The sequence below is a fragment of the Gorilla gorilla genome, chromosome 10 (genome assembly GCF_029281585.2).
Source record: "Gorilla gorilla gorilla isolate KB3781 chromosome 10, NHGRI_mGorGor1-v2.1_pri, whole genome shotgun sequence".
In the NCBI taxonomy this organism is placed as follows: Eukaryota; Metazoa; Chordata; class Mammalia; order Primates; family Hominidae; genus Gorilla; species Gorilla gorilla.
The window spans coordinates 30,142,166-30,165,271 of record NC_073234.2 but is presented as its reverse complement, the minus strand read 5'-3'; the positions used below and the strand labels follow the sequence as shown (position 1 = coordinate 30,165,271).

Genomic DNA, 23,106 nt, shown 5'->3' with positions numbered 1-23,106 from the left:
TTTTAGGGAAATCTGGCTGGATGCAGTAGCTCATGCCTGTAATCTCAGCACTTTGGGAGGCCAAGGTGGGAGGATTGCTTGAGCCCAGAAGTTCAAGAACAGCATGGGCAACATAGTGAGACCCCCATCTCAAAAATAACAAATAAAATAAAGTTTTGGGGAAAATTCCTATATATTTAGATACTATGGTAACGTTTTAATAAAATAAACTGAGTTGCTTTTCATGTATTTCTGTTTTCTAAAAATTATGCGCTATCTTAATTACCTGTTCCTGCCCTGGAGATGATGTTTGGTTATATTTTCAGGTTCTTTCACTATTTTTATTTTTGTCTGTTTGGACTTACAACTTTTATCTATGTTAAATCTGGTATTTATACTTCCCTTTAAAGCCATATATTTTATCAAAAAATTATTAGAGAAAATTTATACTCACATGGTATTTTCTAATATTAAAAACTCCTTAAAAAAACTCATGTCTGTCACCTTGCTCATTTCCTTTTTTTATTTTTTGAAACAGAGTTTCCCTATTGTCACCCAGGATAGAGTACAGTGGCGCGATCTCAGCTCACTGCAACCTCCACCTCCCGGGTTCAAGCTATTCTCCTGCCTCAGCCTCCTGAGTAGCTGGGCTGGCAGGCGCCTGCCACCATGCCCGGCTAATTTTTGTACTTTTAGTAGAGACGAGGTTTCGCCATGTTGGCCAGGCTGGTCTCGAACTCCTGACCTCAGGTGATCCGCCCACCTATTGAGTGCTGGGATACAGGCATGAGCCACCACGCCTGGCCCACCTTGCTCATTTCTAATTTTGTTTTATCTTCTGATTATATTTTTTCAGAAATTTGTCTGTTAGCTTCTTCAAGAAATTATCAATTTATCCTTTTAGAAATGTTTAATAATTTCTATTGTTATTTCTTATATTCTAACCTTTTTTAATTTTTATTTTTTTATTTTATTTTTTTTTTTTTTTGCATTTCTTCTTTTCTCCTCAGTTCATTTTAGATTCTTTGTTTTTAAAATAACACCATTGGCCTGGCGTGGTGGCTCCACCTGAAATCCCAGCATTTTGAGAGTTTGAGATGGGTGGATCGCTTGAGCCCAGGAGTTCGAGACTAGCTTGGGCAACATGGTGAAACCCTGTCTCTACCAAAAAAATACAAAAACTAGCAGGACATGGTGGCATGTGCCTGTAGTTCCAGCTACTTGGGAGGCTGAGGTAGGATAATGACTTGAGCCTGGGAGGTCAAGGCTGCAGTGAGCCACTGCACTCTAGCCTGGGTGACAAGGCAAGACCCTGTCTCAAAAATTAAATTAATTAAATAACACCATAATTTATGGGTGTGTATTTATTATAGCTTTAGCCACATATAAACTCTTAAAATGTTATAGTGTATTTTATTACTTTCTAAGTAATCTATGATTTTATTTTTACTTCATCTTAACTCACTTATTGAAAAGGTTAATATTTTAGGTAGTTGAAATGTTTTCCTGTTTTAATTGTCAGTATTAATTTCTAGTTATAAATTTGGACTAAAGAATGTGATGTGAGCAATTTCTTCATTTTGGATATTACTGAAGTTTTATTTGTGACCAATATTTGAAACTATTTCATGGTTCCTGAACAAGAAAGCATGGTATATGCTTCAAAATACAACATTCAACTTATAGCTGTATTCAGTGTTGTTAATTGTATTTTGAAAGTAAAAACTAATCATTGGTTTTTGTCTACCTGATATATATGTGCCTGATAGTATCTTGTTGTCCCCTGCTATGTTTTTGTTTGTCAATGTATCATATTTTAAATCATAGTTATTTTATAAAATGTGATTGTGAGTTATTATTTAAACCATGCCTTCTTTAGTGGTTGGACCTTTTATCAATGTGAATAACTCTTTTTGTCCCTTGGATATCAATTAAATTGAATTCTAATTTTTTTTTTTAACCTTACCTCAGGTGCTGTTTGGCTCCTGCAGCCAAATACACAGATGATCTAATTAAAATGTTTATCTCCCCCAAATTTTAAGAACTTTATTTGGGTTATTTGGAATAATGTATAAAATATCTATATAGATTATTGTATAATTCAGGGGGAAGCAAATTATCAGAACAATTTCATGTTATACAAATAACATCAGAAAAATATCTTAAATTATATGGCATATTCTATTGATTCATCCACAAATTTATAAGTCCTTACCACCTTTCATTATATTGGTACTAGGCATTATAGTGGTGCTAGGCATTATAGTAATGCTGGGGTATAAACAAGAATAAAACAAAATAAGTTCCTTATTTCAGGGAACTTACAGTATAGGTCAGTGGTTCTTAGCATTTTTTTTTATTATGAATTCCTTTGAAAGTCTAGTAAAATAATCCAACACCATTATTCCCCATTGCACATACCCCCAGATGTTTTAGACATATTTTCAATTGCTCCATGGACCTCAAGAAAACTTGGTTGGTGTGCAGTTTGGTGTATTATGGGTAAGACTGGACCTGGTGTTAGAAAATCTGCATTTGAGGCTTTGTTCTGACAGTGTCTAGTGTAAACATGGGCAGACCACTTAAACCTCTCTTTAGTCTTCTCTGTAGAATGATGATAATACCATCTAATTAGCAGGATTGTTGTTTTATTCAGTGAGACAGCATATGTAAAGAACTTAGTAAAATAAAAAGCAACGTGTTTATAATGGTCTAAGTTATCTTCTTCATGCTTTATTTATGATTAGGGAAAAGACTAAATTCAAATCTCTTTTATGTGTCATAACTTTTATGCAACGAATACAGATATAGTTCTTCCACTTCCTTGTATCAAGATTTACTAGTGAAACTGACATTTTTTCCTTTGGTATAGTCAGATTGAGTATTAAGTTTATCTTTCATGTCTATCATTATTCTAAGTTAGCTGAACATTGACTACTATATTCTATTTTTCAAGGTCTGTGAATACTTAGAGCCACATTACGAAGTCAGTACAAGATGTAACTTACTCATGCAACCAAAGGTCAAACCAGGACTATTAAGGGTATCACTGGAGTTACAGTGACTTGACACAGTTGTGGCAAATGGAAAATCAAGAGTTTGCAACCTGGTTTGGAGGTCCTTGGTAAAATTTCCAAGTGTGACAGATGTGTCCTTGACATTTCTCTCTTTCTGTACCTATTCTCTTCCATCCTTCAAGCACCCAACACGTTCACACTTTGTATTGGTCTGTTCTCATGCTGTTAATAAAGACATACCCAAGATTGGGTAATTTATAAAGAAAAGATGTTTAATTGACTCACAGTTCCACATAGCTGGGGAGACCACACATCATGGTGGAAGGTGAAGAAGGAGCAAAGTCACGTCTTATATGGCAGCAGGCAAAGAGAGCTTGTGCAGGGGAGCTCCCATTTATAAAACCATCAAATCTCATGAGACTTATTCACTGCCACAAGAACAGTATGGGGGAAACCGCCCCCATGATTAAATTATCTCCCCTTGGCCTCAACATGGGGATTATTATAATTCAAGGTGAGATTTGGGTGGGGACACAGCCAAACCATATCATTCCACCCTGGCCCCTCCCAAATCTCATGCCCTCACATTTCAAAGCCAATCATGCCTTCCCAACAGTCACCCAAAGTCTTAACTGATTTCAGCATTAACTCAAAAGTCCACAGTCCAAAGTCTCATCTGAGACAAGGCAATTTCCTTCCACCTATGAGCCTGTAAAATCAAAAGCAAGTTAGTTACTTCCTAGATACAATGAGGGTACAGGCATTGGGTAAATATACCCATTCCATGGGATAAATTGTCCAAAACAAAAGGGCTACAGGCCTCATGCAAATCCAAAATCCAGCGGGTGGTCAAATCTTAAAACTTCAAAATGATCTCCTTTGACCACATCTCACATCCAGGTCATGTCGATGCAAAGGTGGGTTCCCATGGTCTTGGGCAACTCTGCCCCTGTGGTTTTGCAGGGCACAGCCCCCTTCATGGCTGCTTTCCCATCTAGCATTTTTGAGTGTCTGCAGCTTTTTCAGGTATGTGGTGCAAGCTGTTGGTGGATCTACCATTCTGGGGTCTGGAGGATGGTGGCCCTCTTCTTACAGGTCCACTAGACAGTGCCCCAGTGGGGACTCTGTGTCAGGGCTCCCACCACACATTTCCCTTCTATCCTGCCCTAGCAGAGGTTCTCCATGAGGGCTGTGCTGCTGTAGCATGCCTTTCCCTGGACATCCAGGCATTTCCACACATCCTCTGAAAACTAGGCAGAGGTTCCCAAACCTCAATTCTGTGCACCCGTAGGCCCAACACCACATGTAAGCCTTCAAGACTTGGGGCTTGCACCCTCTGAAGCAATGGCCTGAGCTGTATGTTGGCCCCTTTTAGCCATGGCTGGGATGCAGGGCACTAAGCCCTGAGAAAGGACAAAGCAACAAGGCTCAGGGTCCAGCCCACGAAACCACTTTTTCCTCCTAGGCCTCCAGGCCTGTGATGGGAGAGGCTGCCTGAAGACCTCTGACATGCCCTGGAAACATTTTCCCCATTGTCTTGGTGATTAACATTTGGCTCCTCATTGCTTATGAAAATTTCTGCAGCTGGCTTGAATTTCTTCTTAGAAAATAGGTTTTTCTTTTCCATCACATTGTCAGGCTGCAAATTTTCTACTTTTATGCTCTGCTTCATTTTGAAACATAAGTTCCAGTTACAAACCATATCTTTGTGAATACATAAAACTGAATGCTTTTAACAGGATTCAAATAATCTCTTGAATGCTTTGCTGCTTAGAAATTTCTTCACTAGAAACCCTAAATCATCTCTCAAGTTCAGAGTTCCACAGATCTCTAGGGCAGGGGCAAAGTGCCACCAGTCTCTTTGCTAAAGCATAACAAGAGTCACCTTTGCTCCAGTTCCCAACAAGTTCCTCATCTCCATCTGAGACCACCTCAGCCTGGGCTTTATTGTCCATATCACTATCAGCATTTTGGCCAAAGCTATTCAACAAGTCTCTAGGAGGTTCCAAACTTTTCTACATCTTTCTGTCTTTTTCTGAGCCCTCCAAACTGTTCCAACCTCTGCCTGTTACCTAATTCCAAAGTCGCTTCCACATTTTTGGGTATCTTTATGCAGCACCCCACTCCCAGTACCAATTTACTATATTAGTCCGTTCTCACGCTGCTAATAAAGACATACTCAACACTGGGTAATTTGCAAAGGAAAGAGGTTTAATTGACTCATTGTTCTACATGGCTGTGGGGGGGGCTTACAATTATGATGGAAGGTGAAGGAGGAGCAGTCACGTCTTAATGGCAGCAGGCAAAGAGAGTTTGTGCAGGGAAACTCCCATTTATACAACCATTAGATCTCGTGAGACTTATTCGCTACCATGAGAACAGTATGGGGGAAACTGCCCCCGTGATTCAATTATCTCCACCTGGCCCTGCCCTTGATACATGGGGATTATTACAATTCAAGGTGAGATTTGGGTGGGGACACAGAAAAACCATATCACACTTCCTTCTGACTGCCTCTCATTACATACTTTATTTTAAATGTAGATTATATGTTTTTCCTATAATTCCTTTGCAACATTTATAAGCTGATGTTTTAATTACCCATAGGTAGTTTTTGTTTGTTTTTTTGAGACGGAGTCTCACTCTGTCACCCAGGCTGGAGTGCAGTGGCACGATCTCGGCTCTCTGCAACCTCCACCTCCCAGGTTTAAACAATTCTCTGCCTCAGCCTCCTGAGTAGCTGCGACTACAGGCGCCCACCACCATGCCCCGCTAATTTTTGTATTTTTAGTAGAGTCAGGGTTTCACCATCTTGGCCATGCTGGTCTTGAACTCCTGACCTCGTGATCCACTCACCTTGGGCTCCCAAAGTGCTGGGATTACAGGCTTGAACCACCACACCCAGCCCACCCAATAAGTAGTTTCTTAATAACTGGCATTGAATTAATCATGATTATGATCACTGATAATAAATTTATTCATTATGAAATCTAAAATCCTATGTACATATCTTTGTAATTATAAAATAATTTACCACTAAATTCCTCCCTATAAACTCAATCAAATCATAATATCCCAAAATACAAACAGCACTCTTACAATCTTAAAAGTTATAATAGTGTGCTATGGTTTTAATATTTGTCTCTTCCAAAACTCCTGTTGAAATTTAATAACTCCATAACTGTAAGAAATAAGTTCCTAGACCAGGCACAGCAGCTCATGCCTGTAATCCCAGCAGTTTGGGACGCCTAGACAGGCGGATAACCTGAGGTCAGGAGTTTGAGACAAGCCTGGCCAACATGGTGAAACCCCATCTCTACTAAAAATATAAAAATTAGCTGGGCATGGTGGCAGGTGCCTGTCATCCTAACTACTCGGGAGGCTGAGGCAGGAGAATCGCTTGAATCCGGGAGGTGGAGGTTGCAGTGAGCCGAGATTGCGCCATTGCACCCCAGCCTGGGTGACAGAGTAAGAGTGAGACTTTGTCTCATAAAAAAAAAAAAAAATCTTTTCTTTATAAATCACCCAGTTTCAGTTATTCTGTTATAATCAACAGAGAACAGACCAAGACATAATGCATATCAATAAGTTTTCCACAATATTTATTGTGCTGTCTTACATTTTTAAATGGGATTTGTGAAATTTGATGAAAAGCAAATTGTCTTAGAGATAAATTATATATTAATCTTGTAACTTGAAAAACCATTGAATTAGCTGCTCTAGATATATGAAAAGGAAATACTTAATATTTTTCAATTAAATATCTACATTTTTGTGTTGTCTTTATTCATTGTCATCATCATCGGCTCTGAACTCTTGTTTACCCTTTGAAGAATAAGATGAAGAAACTGGGGAAGGTGCTTCCTGAGTTCAGCCTTTTTATAAAACAATTTCGTTACAATTGTATTTCTAAGCAACTTAAGTGGTTTTGTATTTTTCATTTAATCTGGTGGTCTTTATCTTTTAATAAGAGAATTCAGTTCGTTCACATTTAAAAACTGTAAATATGATTTTTCCTTCCTTCTTGTGTTTTTCTATTGTTTCTTTTGCTTTTATTTTTTGAGACAGGGTCTCACTCTGTCATCCAGGCTTGAATGCAGTGGCACCATCATGACTCATTGCAGCCTCGACTTTCTGGGTTCAGGTGATCCTCTCACCTCAGCGTCCTGAGTGGCTGGGACTACAAGCACGTCCCACCATGCCGGCTAATTTTTTGTATATTTTTGTAGAGACAGGGTTTCGCCATGTTGCCCAGGCTGGTCTCGAACTCCTGGGCTCAAGCAATCTGCCCATCTCGGTCTCCCAAAGTGCTGATATTACAGGCATGAGCCACCACACCTCACCTTATTGTTAAGGTTTTTTCAAGATACTATTTGTAACGAAAACTGCTAGTGATCCCTTCATTGTCCATTCTCTCCTTTGTTCTCAGTATCAGAACCTAAGTTCCACTGAGAGTGGTAAAGCACTCAGTGGGAAATGTGGGTTTTCCAGTCCAACTGCAAACTCCTTGCAGAGGGTGACACAGATGAGAGAAGCTTTGTGCTTCAGTCTTCCTCCTTTTTCCTGCTTGGAATATGGAAGTAATAATGGCCATATAGCATTCATAAGATGACACTGAAGATGGAAACTGAATATTAATGATATCGGAACAAAAAAGATAAAAGGAAACTGGACATTGATGAAATCATGAGGCCACTGCATCAGTCTTAGGTAGTTCTACCTTCAGATATATTGTACATGAGGGAAGAGTAAACTTATATGTTTAAGCCCCTGTTATTTCAGCTCTCTGTTACTAATTTCCCCGAAGTGATACCAAAATGGTAGAATATGTATTCCTCTTTTTTTCTTGGTTAATTTAGAAGTAATACTGTGTTTTTCTATTTCATTGGTTGTTACATTCTCTTTCGTGGCATGCATAGTCAAACTACATTTCTTTGGTCTTTTATGAAATACCAGTTATTGTACATCCAGCCACATCACTACTTCTCCCACCTCAGAAAGTAGAGAATTCCAGAATATTTACTTCCCCACCTTCCATCTTTACTCTCAAGTTGACATCTTTTCCTCACTTCCGTTTCCTTTCTCTGTATCCCCTGTCAACTTCAAAGATTTAGGGAGATTAGCACTTCAATTCTAGACTGTTATTATGATTTCTCTTGCCGAGTACCTCTATTATTTCAAGCATCTTTATTTAGCATTTACATTACGAATTCCCAGTCACTATATCATTATCTACTCAGACTTAATTATATATACAACAGATGAATCATTGCTCACTATTTGTTCTCTTCATCTTCTCTGATTTTGAAGTCTGTGTTCTGATTTATTTTTCGATTGAATAGTCCTTTTAAAAGAGTTTTCCTTAGATGAGTTATGTGGGTAATAGAAGCTGTGGGGGTGCACGGCAACTTATTAAAGCTTATGTACATGACATTTGAGGTTGGGGCATGGAAAAATACCGAGGCACTGTGTGTATGTTCTTTGTGCATGAGAATGAAACTCCTTGACCCTGAAAACAGGACAGGGAGTGGAGTCCGTGGTGTGATAATACTGAAAACACCCTGCTGAGAATGCAGTTTGAGTGCTTTTACAAGGCCACAGGTGTCTCACGACCCCACCTCAAAAAAGCCATCTAGTGGATGTTTGTGGTTTAACAAGCCCTTTCAATAAATCCTTGGCGGACGGATGCTGGGGCGGACTCTCTCAGAAGAGCTGCCCCACGGCCCCACTTAGCTGGAATTGTCTGAGAAGTTGGCATTCACTGCAAGCTATAAGCTCTGCAGAAGCTAAGAAATTTTGCACGCTATGACTATCTTTTCTTCATGCTATCTGTTAAATGCTATCTTAATGATATTTCAGTCTCTTTTTTTTTTCTCAGAAGTCTAGTGTTCCATGGTACTGTAGATTCTGAGGTCAGCTAAGAGTCCCATGCTAAGAGAATATTTGAAATGTGCTCAGCACAAGGAAATGGTAAATGCTTGAGGTGATGCATATTCTAATTTCCCTGAGTTTATCATTACACATTGTTTCTTTTTATTTTTGGTTTTATCACGATGTTATTTGTGACAAACACTGCTTGTGACGCCCTCCATTCTCTCTTTTGTTCTCAATATCAAAATCTAAACACGCATATATCAAAACATAATATGTACCCCCTAAATATGTACAATTATTATGTATCAGTAAAGATTTAAACATAAGGGAAGAGTATGATAACAAATAAAGAAGACCCCCCACGATAGTTCTTTGGTCTTTATCTTATTGATTCCATGTCTCTGGAGAACCCTCATGCAACCTTCTAACACTTCATCATGTTTATACATGTTTTATTATGTATTAAGAGCACAGTAGTTTGCATTTTCCATTTCCTTTGAACCTATATACAAAGGTACGTGGCCAAGGAAAAGATATTATATCTCTAGATAACCTTAATCTATGTACAAATGTTTTTCCCCATTGTCTTTTTCCCATTATCCTCCAAATATATTCATATCCCATCGTCTTTTTTTTTTTTTTTTTGAGACGGAGTCTCACACTGTCACCTGGGCTGGAGTGCAGGGGCACGTTCTTGGCTCACTGCAACCTCCGCCTCCTGGGTTCAAGCGATTCTCCTGCCTCAGCCTTCCAAGTAGCTGGGACTTCAGGCACCCGCCACCACGCTAATTTTTTGTATTTTTAGTACAGACGGGGTTTCATCATGTTGGCCATGCTGGTCTTGAACTCCTGACCTCGTGATCTGCCCGCCTCGGCCTCCCAAAGTGCTGGGATTACAGGCATGAGCCATCACGCCTGGCCCCCATCTTCTTTTCCCTCAATCTGACCTCCCCAAAACTTACCCTTGTTTCTCACTAGTGCTCCTTACTGCCAGATGCTCTGAAGCGCAGTCTCTATTCATTGCCTCCGCTTCCAGTCACACTCACTACTCAAACAAATTTAAAAATCTTTCACACTTGTAACATACTGAAATTACTCTAAGGTTATCAATGACCTAATTTTAAAAACCCAATTTTGTAGATTATTTTCTCATTACAAAAGCAGTGGTTATTTAATGGGGGAAATGGCAAAATATACAGAAAAAGCACACACAAAAAAACAAATTTTAAAAGCCTCCTAAATACAGCACTCAGAGGTCATCACTGATGAGCATATAATATATGCTAATAATGCGTTAGCATATATTATATTATATGCAAATATATTCACATGGAACGGCATATTTGTTTATATTTGGGAGAATTTTCAAACATTTATAAGCAATGGATAATCAGAATAATAGTATACATATTATTTAAAATTTTTCTTAACTTATCAGCATCTCAAGAATATTTCCATGTCAAAAAATACGTTTCCACAATGTAACTTTTATTAAACATCATATAAATACACCATGACTTATTTAACCAATTTCTTATTGTTTGACATGTTGTTTGTCTCCTTTTGAGAGCTATTATGAATTATGCAAATGTTATTGTATATAAATCACTGTGAATATTGTATATAAATCACTGTGAACCTCTGTGATTATTTACTTAGATATATACCCACAGGTAGAATATCTACATCAAGGGAAATGCATGGCTTTTGAAATATGGGCCTAACTTGCCCTTTTGAAGTTCTGCAATTAATGTATTGAAATCCCCATTTCTTCACACTTTCATCAATCCTGAATATCACAGTTTTAAAGCTACCATTTTTATCTGAAAAATGATATTTTGCTTTTTCATCTGAAAAAATGAAAAATAATATGGCTCAATAGTTATTTGTTGAATGAATGATTATAAAAAGATTGATCACTCATTCATATAATATATATAAGTCATTTAGATTTTCTTTTTTAAGAATTGTCAAGCCAGGCATGGTGGCTCAGTACTATAATCCCAGCATTTTGGGAGGCCGAGGCGGGCAGATCGCTTGAGGTCAGGAGTTGGAGACCAGACTGGTCAATATGGTGAAACCCCATCCCTACCAAAAATACAAAAAATTAGCCAGGTGTGGTGGCACATGCCTATAATCCCAGCTACTCAGGAGGCTGAGGCAGGAGAATCGCTTGAACCTGGGAGGTGGAGGTTGCAGTGAGCCGAGATTGTGCCACTGCACTCCAGCCTGGGTGACACAGCAAGACTCCATCTCAAAAAAAAAATAAAAATAAAAAAAAGAATTGTCAGTTTCTGTTCTTTACCATCTTATTTTCAATACAAATGTTAGTCTTTGAAAATTTGCTTTAAAGAATCATTTTATATATTATGACTACAAACTGGCATGTCATATTTTTCAGATATATTTTCCCAATTTCTCCTGACACTTCATTTTAGTTTTTGAACTATCAGAAACTTGAAAATACTTATTAAATGACTTGACGTTTTCCTAGTAAATAAAAGGAGCATTTAAAAAATTACATAGGTTTTAACTAAAAAAGTTATAAAATCTGAAACATATTGGGTTATGTGAACATAGTAAAGCAAATATTGGTTAACGTTTTGAACTTATACTTCAGTAATAATATTTACTCCTCCAAATAGCAGGGTATGTGCCTTTGATTAGTGTGGGGGTAAGTAAGGTTTTTGAGCATTTAATCTTTAGAAACAAAGGGAAAGGTAGAACATTTTCGGGGGGGGGTCACAACAAAGTCTCACTTTTTCATTTGGCCATGTAATCTTGAAGAAAGATAGAGTATACATGACCGAGAGGCAGAGAATGGAATGTTTCTATTTGCCTCTCCGTAGCATGCTGCACAGGTAGCAATTTTTTCTAAACACCATGTTTGGATTCTCTTAGGTCTGTTTGTAAGCACTGTTCTTTGCTCTGTTTGCTTGCTCACCCCTTAAAATTGCCAGTGCTTATTTGTAAGGGATTTCATTCATCTTCTCTACATCCGATTTTATCTGGTTTAACTGGGTAATAAAATTCACAAATGCACCTTCTTTTTTCAAAGGTTTTTTGCTTTGTTTTTTTTTGTTTTTTTTTTGAGACAGGGTCTCGCTCTGTCGCCCAGGCTGGAGTGCAGTGGCACGATCTCCACTCACCGCAACCTCTGCCTCCCGGGTTCAATCAATTTTCATGTCTCAGCCTCCTGAGTAGCTGGGACTACAGGCGAGCGCCACCACACTCGGCTTATTTTTGTGTTTTTTGTAGAGACAGGGTTTCACCATGTTGGCCAGGCTGGTCTCAAACTCCTGACCTCAGGTGATCCACCCACCTCAGCCTCCCAAAGTGCTGGGATTACAGGTGTGAGCCACCACGCCCGGCTGAGACCAACTTTTTTTTGTTTTTTTTTTTTTTGAGACTGAGTCTCGCTGTCTCCCAGGCTGGAGTGCAGTGGCGCGATCTCGTCTCACTGCAAGCTCCGCCCCCCGGGGTTCATGCCATTCTCCTGCCTCAGCCTCCTGAGTAGCTGGAACTACAGGCACCTGCCACCACGGCCGGCTAATTTTGTTTGTTTGTTTGTTTTTGTTTTTGTAGAGACAGGGTTTGACCATGTTTGCCAGGATGGTCTCGATCTCCTGACCTCGTGATCCTCCTGCCTCGGCCTCCCAAAGTGCTGGGATTACAGGCTTAAGCCACCGCGCCCGGCCAACTTTTTTTTTTTTTTAATTCCCATATGTCCTTATGAAATGCACCTTCTTTCTAAATTAATTATCTTTTTCCTCCAAACTGTTCCTTATAACTATAAATAAGGTTTTCTATTACAAATATTTATAGAGATTTATAGATGCTGAACAAACAAATCCCAAACTTTCAGAGGCTTAATGCAATAAAAATTAATTTCTCACTAAAATAACAGTTCAGCGAAGGTGGGTATTTGTAGTCAGAAAATAGTGTTCCTTCTGGATTTGATTCAAGTGTGCCTAGTTGTTTTAATCAAGTGAAGTTATAAGAATATAATGAGTGTTCTCTAACACTGATCTTCTATCTTCTACCTGGAACCACAGGTATGCCACCACACCCAGCTATGTACAGGAAATCTTGAAAGATGTCACACATGCTGAAGTCAGTGGAGGTGTGGTGTGTGGCCATTCAATGGTGTTCAGGTGACTACGCTAATGCCATAAAAGCTTTACACAGTCTGGGATAAGGATGCTCAATACATCATAGTTTTGTTCTTTATAGAAGATATATTCTCAGGAAACAAAATCAACATTTGCTTACAATTAGAGGCTTACAGAAAAAAAGTAAACCAGCAGGCATGATAAGAGTTCTATGACTGCTCTCCAATTTATTAAATTTGTATTCCTCTAGGGAATTCAACCCTACCATTCCCAACACATCCAAGTATTTATTGTAAGTACAAATCTCCCATGCTGCCTTAGAGGATTCGGAAAAGAAGATGGGGCAATAGTTTCTTCAATGCATTCTTGTTTACCATAATCATATGTATTATATATGACAAGCATTTTCTTATACCCTAGTGAAACAAATAATAGGACTCAGGGTCTGTGCAATTACATATAGTAAAAACAAGTATTTGCAAAACTGTTTTATAAGTGTAACACTAGAAATAAGGAAAAGAATACTGGTATAAAAAACCAGGAAGAGTACTTTTTTAAGAGGAGTCAGGAAATTTATACCAGAATTTATGCACTACACCTCTGACCTAGTCTGTAATAGAGGGAAGGGAGAAATGGTGCCAGGGGCATAGGAAATGACTATACCACTGTTAAGGAATCTAGATTTTCATCTGAACGAATGTGAAGTTATTTAAGAATAATCACAGGAGTTGTATAAACCAAATTTCTGTTTTAGAAAGACTGAGCGCAGTGGCTCATGCCTGTAATCTGAGCATTTGGGGAGGTGAAGACGGGCAGATCACTTGAGGTTGGGAGTTCAAGACCAGCCTGGCCAACATGGTGAAACCCCATGTCCACTAAAAAAAATACAAAAATTAGCTGGGCGTGGTGGCACACACCTGTAATCCCAGCTACTCAGGAGGCTGAGGCAGGAGAATTGCTTGAACCCGGAAGGCAGAAGTTGCAGTGAGCCAGGATCGTGGCACTGCACTTCCGCCTGGGCGACAGAGCAACACTCCATCTCAAAAAAAAAAAAAAAAAAAAAAGGAAAACAGCTAGGAATGGCAGCATGCATCTATAGTCCCAGCTACTCAGGAGACTGAAGACGGAGGGTCACTTGAGCCCCGGAGTCCAAGTCTAGCCTGAACAACAAAGTGAGATCCCATTTCAAGAATAAGGAAAACAGAAAAATGAATTAATTTATAGAAAGAATGAGAGAAAAATAAAAGAGATCAGTAAAATAAAAACCTTAAGAAAACAAACAAAAAAAAACAAAAAAATAGGAGAACCAAAGCCAAAAGCAGACTTTTTGTAAACAATAATAAATTAGAAAAATGTCTAAGAGTAATCTTATTTTATTTTATATATTTATTTATTTTTTATTTTTGAGATGGAGTCTCACTCTGTTGCCCAGGCTGCAATGCAATGGCGCCATCTCAGCTCACTGCAACCTCCGCCTCCCAGGTTCAAATTATCCTCGTGCCTCAGCCACCCATGCAGCTGGGATTATAGGTATGTGCCACCACACACGGCTAATTGGTTTTCTTTCTTTCTTTTTTTTTTTGTATTTTTTAGTAGAGACAGAGTTTCACATGTTGGCCAGGCTGGTCTCAAACTCCTGACCTCAAGTGATCTATCTGCTCACCCTGGCCTTCTAAAATGCTGGGATTACAGGCGTGACCACAGTGCCCAGCCTGCTAAGAATAATTTTAAACAGCACACATAAAGAAAGAATATAAAAACAATTTAAGAAAACGCTATGAGTAACTACAAGCTAAGTTTTTTACAATCAATAGCTAATTGCATTTACCAGTATTTTTCCTGACATCTGATTCACAGTTGTTTCTTGCATCCTGTTCCCTCTCCTGGACTCACTTGACATCTTTCTGAACCAGGGCCCTTTAGTATTTCTTTTAGCAAGAATGTGTGGGTTGCAAACTTTCTTTATCTTTGTATGTTTGAAAATGTCTATATTTGGTCTTTATTTTTTAATGTTAGTTTAGCTATTTATGAAATTCTAGATTGAGGGAAATTTTCTCTTAGCACTTTGGAACTATTTAATTATGGCAACTGTTATTGTGGCATGAAAAAGTAGCATGCTTTCCATCAGACTCTCAGTCTTTGAGGTGTTTTGCCTCTAGTACACTTAAAGATATGTGGGTTTGGCCAGGCGCGGTGGCTCACGCTTGTAATCCAGCACTTTGGGAGGCCGAGGCTGGTGGATCACGAGGTCAGGAGTGCAAAATCAGCCTGGCCAAAATGGTGAAACTCCGTCTCTACTAAAAATACAAAAAAATTAGCCAGGCATGGTGGCAGGTGCCTGTAATCCCAGCTACTCGGAGGCGAGGCAGAGAATTGCTTGAACCCGGGAGGCAGGTTGCAGTGAGCCGAGATCACACTACTGCACTCCAGCCTGGGCAACAGAGTGAGACTCTATCTCAAAAAAAAAAAAAAAAAAAAAAAAGATATGTGGGTTTCGATTTGGGAAAATTCGCAGCCACTTTCTTTTTAAATATTGCTTGTTTTTAATTTTCTTCATTTTTTACTTCTGAAACTCATAAAATACTAACATAACAAAACAATAATTATTAATAGTATAAATAGTATACATAAGTATACTTATAGTTAATATTTTCTGAGTGCTTACTCTTTTTAAAGGGTGATTCACAAAAATTCTATGAAACAGGTGCTGTGTTTCCACCTGTTTTACGGATGAGAAAGCTAAGAACATTGGCTGATAAGTAAAAATAGCTAGCATCATACTGTCAGTAAACAACGGATTCAAGATTTAAATTATTATAACGTAGCTCCAGGGTCCGCACTACTAACCCCTTACCAAAGTACCTGGGTCAATCGCTCATGACCCAGCCACTTGGTTTTGCATCTTCTCTCTCTATGGCATTCTGGGTTGGGGCTCCATGTACTCTTTAATTTTACTGTGTCTCTGATTACTTAAAGATTGTGTCCACATGACTGACTGGACTTCTCATCTCCATTCCAGGCTTAAATTGATAGCTTATATTTAATGCTCTGTGGGCTATTGTGCACCTAGCAAAGGTTGGCATGGCCCTGGTCCTGGTATGGAGGCTGCCAGTTTTCTCTCTTCCCACTCCGAGCAGCAGCTTGATACAGGCCACATTTCCCAGCAGGGATTATACTTTGTTTTAAGCCATTGCTTCGGAGATGTGAGGGGCCCCATTTAAGTTCCGTTCCTAGTTTCTCCCCAGATGGTGGGCATTAATGGATCATGTCACCTGCCCACCCACCACACCGCACCCTAAAATTTGAGTTTCTGGATCTTCAGTCTGTTTCTAGCAGGAAGGCTCATTCTCTCCTCACTCATTATTTATCCTAAAATGAGTTTATTCAAATTAATGTATTAGTTTACCACCTAGCTAAAGATGATGCTCGAATTTATGTTTCTTACCTAAACCTCTTTTGAAAGCATCAGACCCGTGTTTTCAATTACCAACATTTTCTGGCTATTTGGTTTTTAGCTCTTTGTAAATTGTTGTTTATCTTTACGTTTATTTTTTATTTTTTGTTAGGAGTCTTCGAGATTAGTGGGAATATGTGAACTCAACACACTCTCACAAGAAATTCTCCATTTAATCTTAGTGCTTCTTTTTTTTTTTTGAGATGAGTCTCACTGTGTCACCCAGGCTGGAGTGCAGTGGCGCAGTCTCGGCTCACTGCAAGCTCCACCTCCCGGGTTCACGCCATTCTCCTGCCTCAGCCTCCCAAGTAGCTGAGACTGCAGGCGCCCGCCACCATGCCTGGCTAACTTTTTGTATTTTTAGTAGAGATGGGGTTTCACCGTGTTAGCCAGGATGGTCTCGATCTCCTGACCTCATGATCCACCTGCCTGGGCCTCCCAAAGTGCTAGGATTACAGGCATGAGCCACCGCACCTGGCCTCTTTTTGTAATTTAATCTTGATTTTTTTAATCAAAATAAAACATGTATTTAGTCTTAAAAATCCAATTGTTTTACAAAGTGTATAATGAATGACAAAAATGCTGCACCTATCCCTACACCCAGTTTCTGCTCTCCAGATATCAACCAGCTTTTTCTTCTGGTAATTATCACTATATTTCTAAATAACACGTAACAACTGCTACATCTAAACTTTTTAGTTTTGGGTTTCATCTATAAACTTCCTACCACGAAGGAGGAAAAATTACCTCTCTTACATATCCCTCCCTTCTACCTACTCATGAACTTTTCCAACCCCCATCCGTCAAGTCTATTTCAAAGTTTTTGGTTAAATCAGTATTCAAGTATTTATATTATTATAACTACATGAATATTATTCATAACTGAGCCATATATTTTATGATTAAATTTCTTGTAAAAATTTTTGTTTTCCCTGGAGTTAAAAATTATCAATCATGGTTGATCCTTTAATTCCCCCTACAGAAGTGAAAAATGTTTAATTTTTTTCTGAAGCCTTCTGATTCAGTCTGTATGGGTTGGTCTCTAGGTCTTTCAGAACTTGCATGTCTGAAAGAATTTTTATTCTCCTCTTACAATTGACTGATACTTTCAGTATAAAACATCATTTTTCCTTTGAATTTGAAAACATTTTTCTATTGTCTGCTAGTGTGTTAGTCCATTTGCATCACTATAAAGCAATACTTGAGACTGTGTAATTTATAAAGAAAAGACGTTTCATTGCCTCATGGTTTCGCAGACTGTACAGGAAGCATAGTGTTGCTATCTGCTTCTGGTGAGGCCCTCAAGAAGCTTTCAATCATGGCAGAAGGCAAAGGGAAGCAAGCACATCACAGAGGGGGAGAGAGAGCAAGAGAGACAGGGGAAGTGCCACACCCTTTTAAACAACCAGATCTTACCTGAATTGATTACTGCAGGGACAGCACCAAACTATTCATGAGGGATCCACCCACACGACCCAAACATCTCCCACCAGGCCCCACCTCCAACATTGGGGATTACAGTTCAACATGAGATTTAGAGGGGATAAAGGTCTAAACCATATCAGCTAGTTTCCATCAAGCTATTGAGAAATTTAAAGACATTCTGATTTCTAATCCCGTGTATTTGACTTTTTACGTCTAAAAGCTTTTAGAATTGTATCTTTCTAGCTGCGCTTTGAAATGCTTCATTGTTTGGTGTAGGTCTTCATTTGTTGTGCAGGGTACTTGGTAGGCCTGTTATTTCTTATTATTTATTTGATAATTTTCTCTGTTTCCTTTCTTCCCTCTTAATAGAAATCTATTATTTATTATTATATTTTATTCATTCTCTGTTTGCATTTTTTGCTGTACTATTGGAAGTTTCTTAAGCTTTATCTTTCATCCTAATGGAATTTTTTAATGGCTTTTTATTTCTTTGTGAGATGTTGTTTTGGTCTTTGAATATTGCTTTTTAAATAAACACATAGTTTTTCTTGTTTCAGGGTTGCAATATTATCTCATATCTTTGGGGCTGCTTAGATTTTTTTTTTTAATGCTTCATTGTTGTGGGAAGTCAGGGACCCCGAACGGAGGGACCGGCTGAAGCCATGGCAGAAGAACGTGGATTGTGAAGATTTCATGGACATTTATTAGTTCCCCAAATTAATACTTTTATAATTTCTTATGCCTTTCTTTACTGCAATCTCTAAACATAAATTGTGAAGATTTCATGGACACTTATTACTTCCCCAATCAATACCCTTGTGATTTCCTATGCCTGTCTTTAATCTCTTAATCCTGTCATCTCGTAAACTGAGGAGGATGTATGTCGCCTCAGGACCTTGTGGTGACTGCGTTAACTGCACAAATTTTAGAGCACGTGTGTTTGAACAATATGAAATCTGGGCACCTTGAAAAAAGAACAGGATAACAGCAATGTTCAGGGAACAAGAGAGATAACCTTAAACTCTGACCACTGGTGAGCCGGGAGGAACACAGCCATATTTCTCTTCTTTCAAAAGCAAATGGGAGAAATATCATCGCTGAATTCTTTTTCTCAGCAAGGAACATCCCTGAGAAAGAGAATGCACCCCTGAGGGTAGGCCTCTAAAATGGCCCCCTTGGGTGTGGCCGTCTTCTATGGTCAAAACTGTAGGGATGAAATAAGCCCCAGTCTCCCATAGCGCTCCCAGGCTTATTAGGACGAGGAAATTCCCACCTAATAAATTTTGGTCAGACTGGTTGCTCTCAAACCCTATCTCCTGATAAGATGATATCAATGACAATGGTACCCGAAACTTCATTAGCAATTTTAATTTCGCCCCAGTCCTGTGGTCCTGTGATCTCGCCCTGCCTCCATTTGCCTTGTGATATTCTATTACCTTGTGAAGCACGTGATCTCTGTGACCCACACCCTATTCATACACTCCCTCCCCTTTTGAAAATCACTAATAAAAACTTGCTGGTTTCATGGCTCGGGGGGCATCACGGAACCTACCGACATGTGATGTCTCCCCTGGACACCCAGCTTTAAAATTTCTCTCTTTTGTACTCTGTCCCTTTATTTCTCAACCCGGCCGATGCTTGGAGAAAATAGAAAAGAACCTACGTGACTACAGGGGGCAGGTTCCCCGATACTTCATTATTCTTCTTACACTTTTAATTTTTTGGAGTACTTTTTCTGTATATTTTCTGTATATTTTATATACAGTTTTTTCTGTATATTTTATATACAGTTTTTTTCTGTATATAAATGGAGGCTTCCCTCTAATGCCAGATAATATTTAAGCTTCCCATTCATATTTAATAGTGAGGCACTGGAAAGCTGATTGCAAGCTTTGTACTTAAGTTCTACCTGTTGACCAATGACTTGCTCTGTAGGGTAACAGGTAGGGACTTATTTTTAAGTGAATCATTAGCTGCCAGAATCCTTAGGTTTTTGTTTTTGTTTTTGTTTTTTTTTTTTTTGCTATGTCAGTTTTCCATGAGAATCTTCTGCCTGTACAATAATAAGTCTACATGTAAACAAACCCAAAGTTGTGGACTGAAGCTTGGGGTCTCATTTTTCAGTGTGTAGGCTTCTAATCCCTACCCCTTTCAGTTCAGCCTCCTCACCTTTCTGCTGTCCTGAGTGTGAAGGATAGCAGATGTCTATCCTTCACATTGAATCCTCTGATTCAGTGTCTCCAGAGAATAAACCTCCCATCTCTGTTGAGGTAAGGGTGGGCCGCACAGGCTCTAACTGCTTCTCAAACCAACTTTAAACCAAGCCTTCTGTTTTCAGCCCTATCTGCACAACTACCTTCAGAGGCATCTTGCATTTTTAATTTCTGACACTTTTGGAGTTCCTCAATGCAAGTGGAAGTTGCTTTTTTTGGCTCTCCCCTGAACTTGCAGAGTACATAGTTTTCATCTTTATTCAGTCTTCTAAGTGAATTTTCTCATGTCCATATTCTTTCTAATTTTTCCCAATTTTCTTGCCATCTCTGGTCAGCTGTTATCTTCTCTTTTTTTCTTTTACAGTTTGTATTTTTTAATCTATGCATTATCATTTTAGAGAAATAAGGAGAAGCAAAGGTAAGCATATACATTTAATCCACTGCACTTAACTAGGAGTTTGTATTTAATAATCCACTTTAATCAGATGTCTACCTAACATTTTATTGAATCTTTTCTGCCTCCTTGCTTTTCAGGTTTTTTTTTTTTTCTATTCTTGTATCTACCATGTAGGCTTGCCTATTATCTTCATTTAGCATCCTCAGGCAAAGCTATTTTTTATCATTGCCCTTCCATTGCACTGTGTACAATGCTGCTATTGCGCCTTGAGTACATATTGATGTAGTACAAATATGTGGATGGATGGCTGTCTTCTGTTTCTCTGGGTGGGGAATTTTTCTACACTCAGGGTCCAACATGGGGCCCGCTACTGACTCATGTTCCTTAAACTTTATTGAATGAAAAAAAAAATGCCTCAGGAAATTTAATGGGAAACTCAATGCAAAGACCTGAATGTCCATGGGCTAGTCAAGCTATATTCAGAATCAGGATTTAGAAGCTTCAGAGATCATCTATTTAAACTACTTTGTTTTACAAATGAGAAAACTAAAGCCTAAATGAGGAAAATAAAACTCATTATATGGTATATAGCAGGGACTTTAATTCACATTTTCTAAGATCCTCACCCACAGATCTTTCTTCCACAATCTATTTCTTTAAGCAATCACATTTTGATAACCAGAAGTCAGCATATTAATGGCTCTATTGTAAACAATACATTTTGTTTTTGTTACTGAATCTAATTACGTTTGTGAAACATGATACAGATAGCTGTGTACAAAACAAACTGAGGTTAGGAAACTTTAGCAAACCAGATAAAAGGCTGATGTTGGAAACCATGTGAAATGATAAAGATCTGAATTAAGATGGCATATGGAGAAAAATATTGATGGGATATATCAAAAAGCAGAAGAGAGAGATGCATTAAATAATAGGCAGGATAAGGAGGATGTTTGTACCATTTTCAACAATAGGGTGAGTGACACAACAGGAGAACCGTCATCTCAGACAACCACTGTCATTTTAAGTTCCAGCTCCCTTTCTAGCCTCATGCATTTCAAGGAAATCACTTCCCTTCTAATAAGGAGCAGCCAGAAAGAGCAGACAGTAAAACAAAGATAAGGCAGCTCCGGCACAGGAGGAAGTGGGGGGAAAGTCTCTGCCAAACTTCACCCTCATACAATGGGCCCCAGTAAAACGGTGGGCCTTAAAAAGCTCATTCCTTTCCCTTCAGGTGCACTAAGAGGGAAGCTAAAAGCAGACTTGGGGGTTATGCCTGCAGCTGCAGGAAGATGTATGGGAACAGTCATGAAACTCTCCCTCCCAGATAAGCACAACAAAGACACAGAAGCAGTCCAAGCCTCTGATAAACTCTCCCACCCTGAATCCTTAAAAACTCTTAGTCTGTAAGAGAGCAGGCTCTGACCTAACTCACCCAGAAGCCCCTCTCAGGTTTGTTTTCTCTAAAATAAACCTGTCCTTGGCTGTTGAGCCACCTTTCATGTTTCTTTCCTCTTTCTTTAATTCTTACAGAGAGGATTTTATATAATATTATTGCAAAATAATTGGCCTTTTTTCCATGGAACCACATATACTGATTCAGAATTCATTCTCTAACAAAAATAAATCAGTGGATAATAATGAAAGTTCAGCACTACACTTAGTTAAAATGTTTCTCTAGAAGAAATAGCCTTTTTGAAAAGTATAAGCCCTGATTCCTCAGTGTGGATTCTTTGCGATACCTCATTTTAACCTCTTAACTAGTAATCTGGTTTCAAATAAAATGTGCTACAGTCCCTACCTTGGGCTCATAAGACCACAGACTTTTCCATAAAAAGAGATGAAAGGGAGATATGTGGCCATCACCACTTACAGGTGTACAAAATGTTTAACTCTCTGCAAAGGTCAGTCTTCAGTAAAATGTTACCAGGTGGTGCACTTGTAGAAGTTCCTGATTCCTCTGCTTCCAGATTTGGGCAGGGACTTTAATTCACGTTTTCTAAGATACTCACCCACAGATCTTTCTTCCACACTGTATTTCTTTTATTTTAAGCAATGACATTTCAATAAGCAGAAGTCAGCAAATTTATGGCCATATTGTAAACAATACATTTTGCTTTTGTTATTGAATCTAATTACATTTGTGAAAAGTGATACAGATATCTGTGTACAAAACAAACTGGGGTTAGGAGACTTTAGCAAACCAGATAAATGGCTGCTAGGCTCATAAAATGTTAGACTTTTCCATATCAAGGGATGAAAAGGAGATATGAGGCCATCACCACTTCCAGGTGTACAAAATGTTTAACTCTCTGCAAAGGTCAGTCTTTGGTAAAATGTTACCAGGTAACGAAAATTTTGGTGAGTATATCTCTTATATTCCCTTCTCTTCCACATATTCGAGGGCACGCTGAGAAATTCATCCTTTCTTGGTTTTCATTTTGTGTCTTTTTTCTATTTTTCCTCCTACCTCCCAGGTTATTCCTCTTCAGTCTCTTCTCCAAGATCCTTGTCCTCTGCCCTACTTTAATTTAATTTTATTTATTTTGTTTTGTTTTGAGACAGAGTCTCTCTCTGTCGCCCAGGCTGGAGTTCAGTGGCATGATATTGACTCACTGCAACATCCACCTCTCTG

The 23,106-nt window shown here is 38.7% G+C and overlaps 1 protein-coding gene across 10 annotated transcripts in view; it reads left to right on the top strand.

Moving 5' to 3' along the window:
- The window catches only part of H4C16 (H4 histone 16), a 33,689-nt gene that overhangs the window by 5,977 nt on the left and 4,606 nt on the right, over window positions 1-23,106 (top strand). For 2 of the 10 annotated variants that reach the window (XM_063693826.1, XM_063693825.1), the window contains exon 2: window positions 14,391-14,512. The exons of 7 other annotated variants lie outside the window; for them this stretch is intronic. Coding sequence is in view for 1 of the 3 variants with exons in the window: in XM_055358725.2 (XP_055214700.1) it covers window positions 2,936-2,943 (8 nt within the window). In the remaining 2 variants the exon portion in view is untranslated. Of the gene's footprint in view, window positions 1-2,935; window positions 4,431-14,390; window positions 14,513-23,106 lie in introns of those variants that run through there. One more of the 10 variants, XM_055358725.2, reaches the window with a different exon arrangement.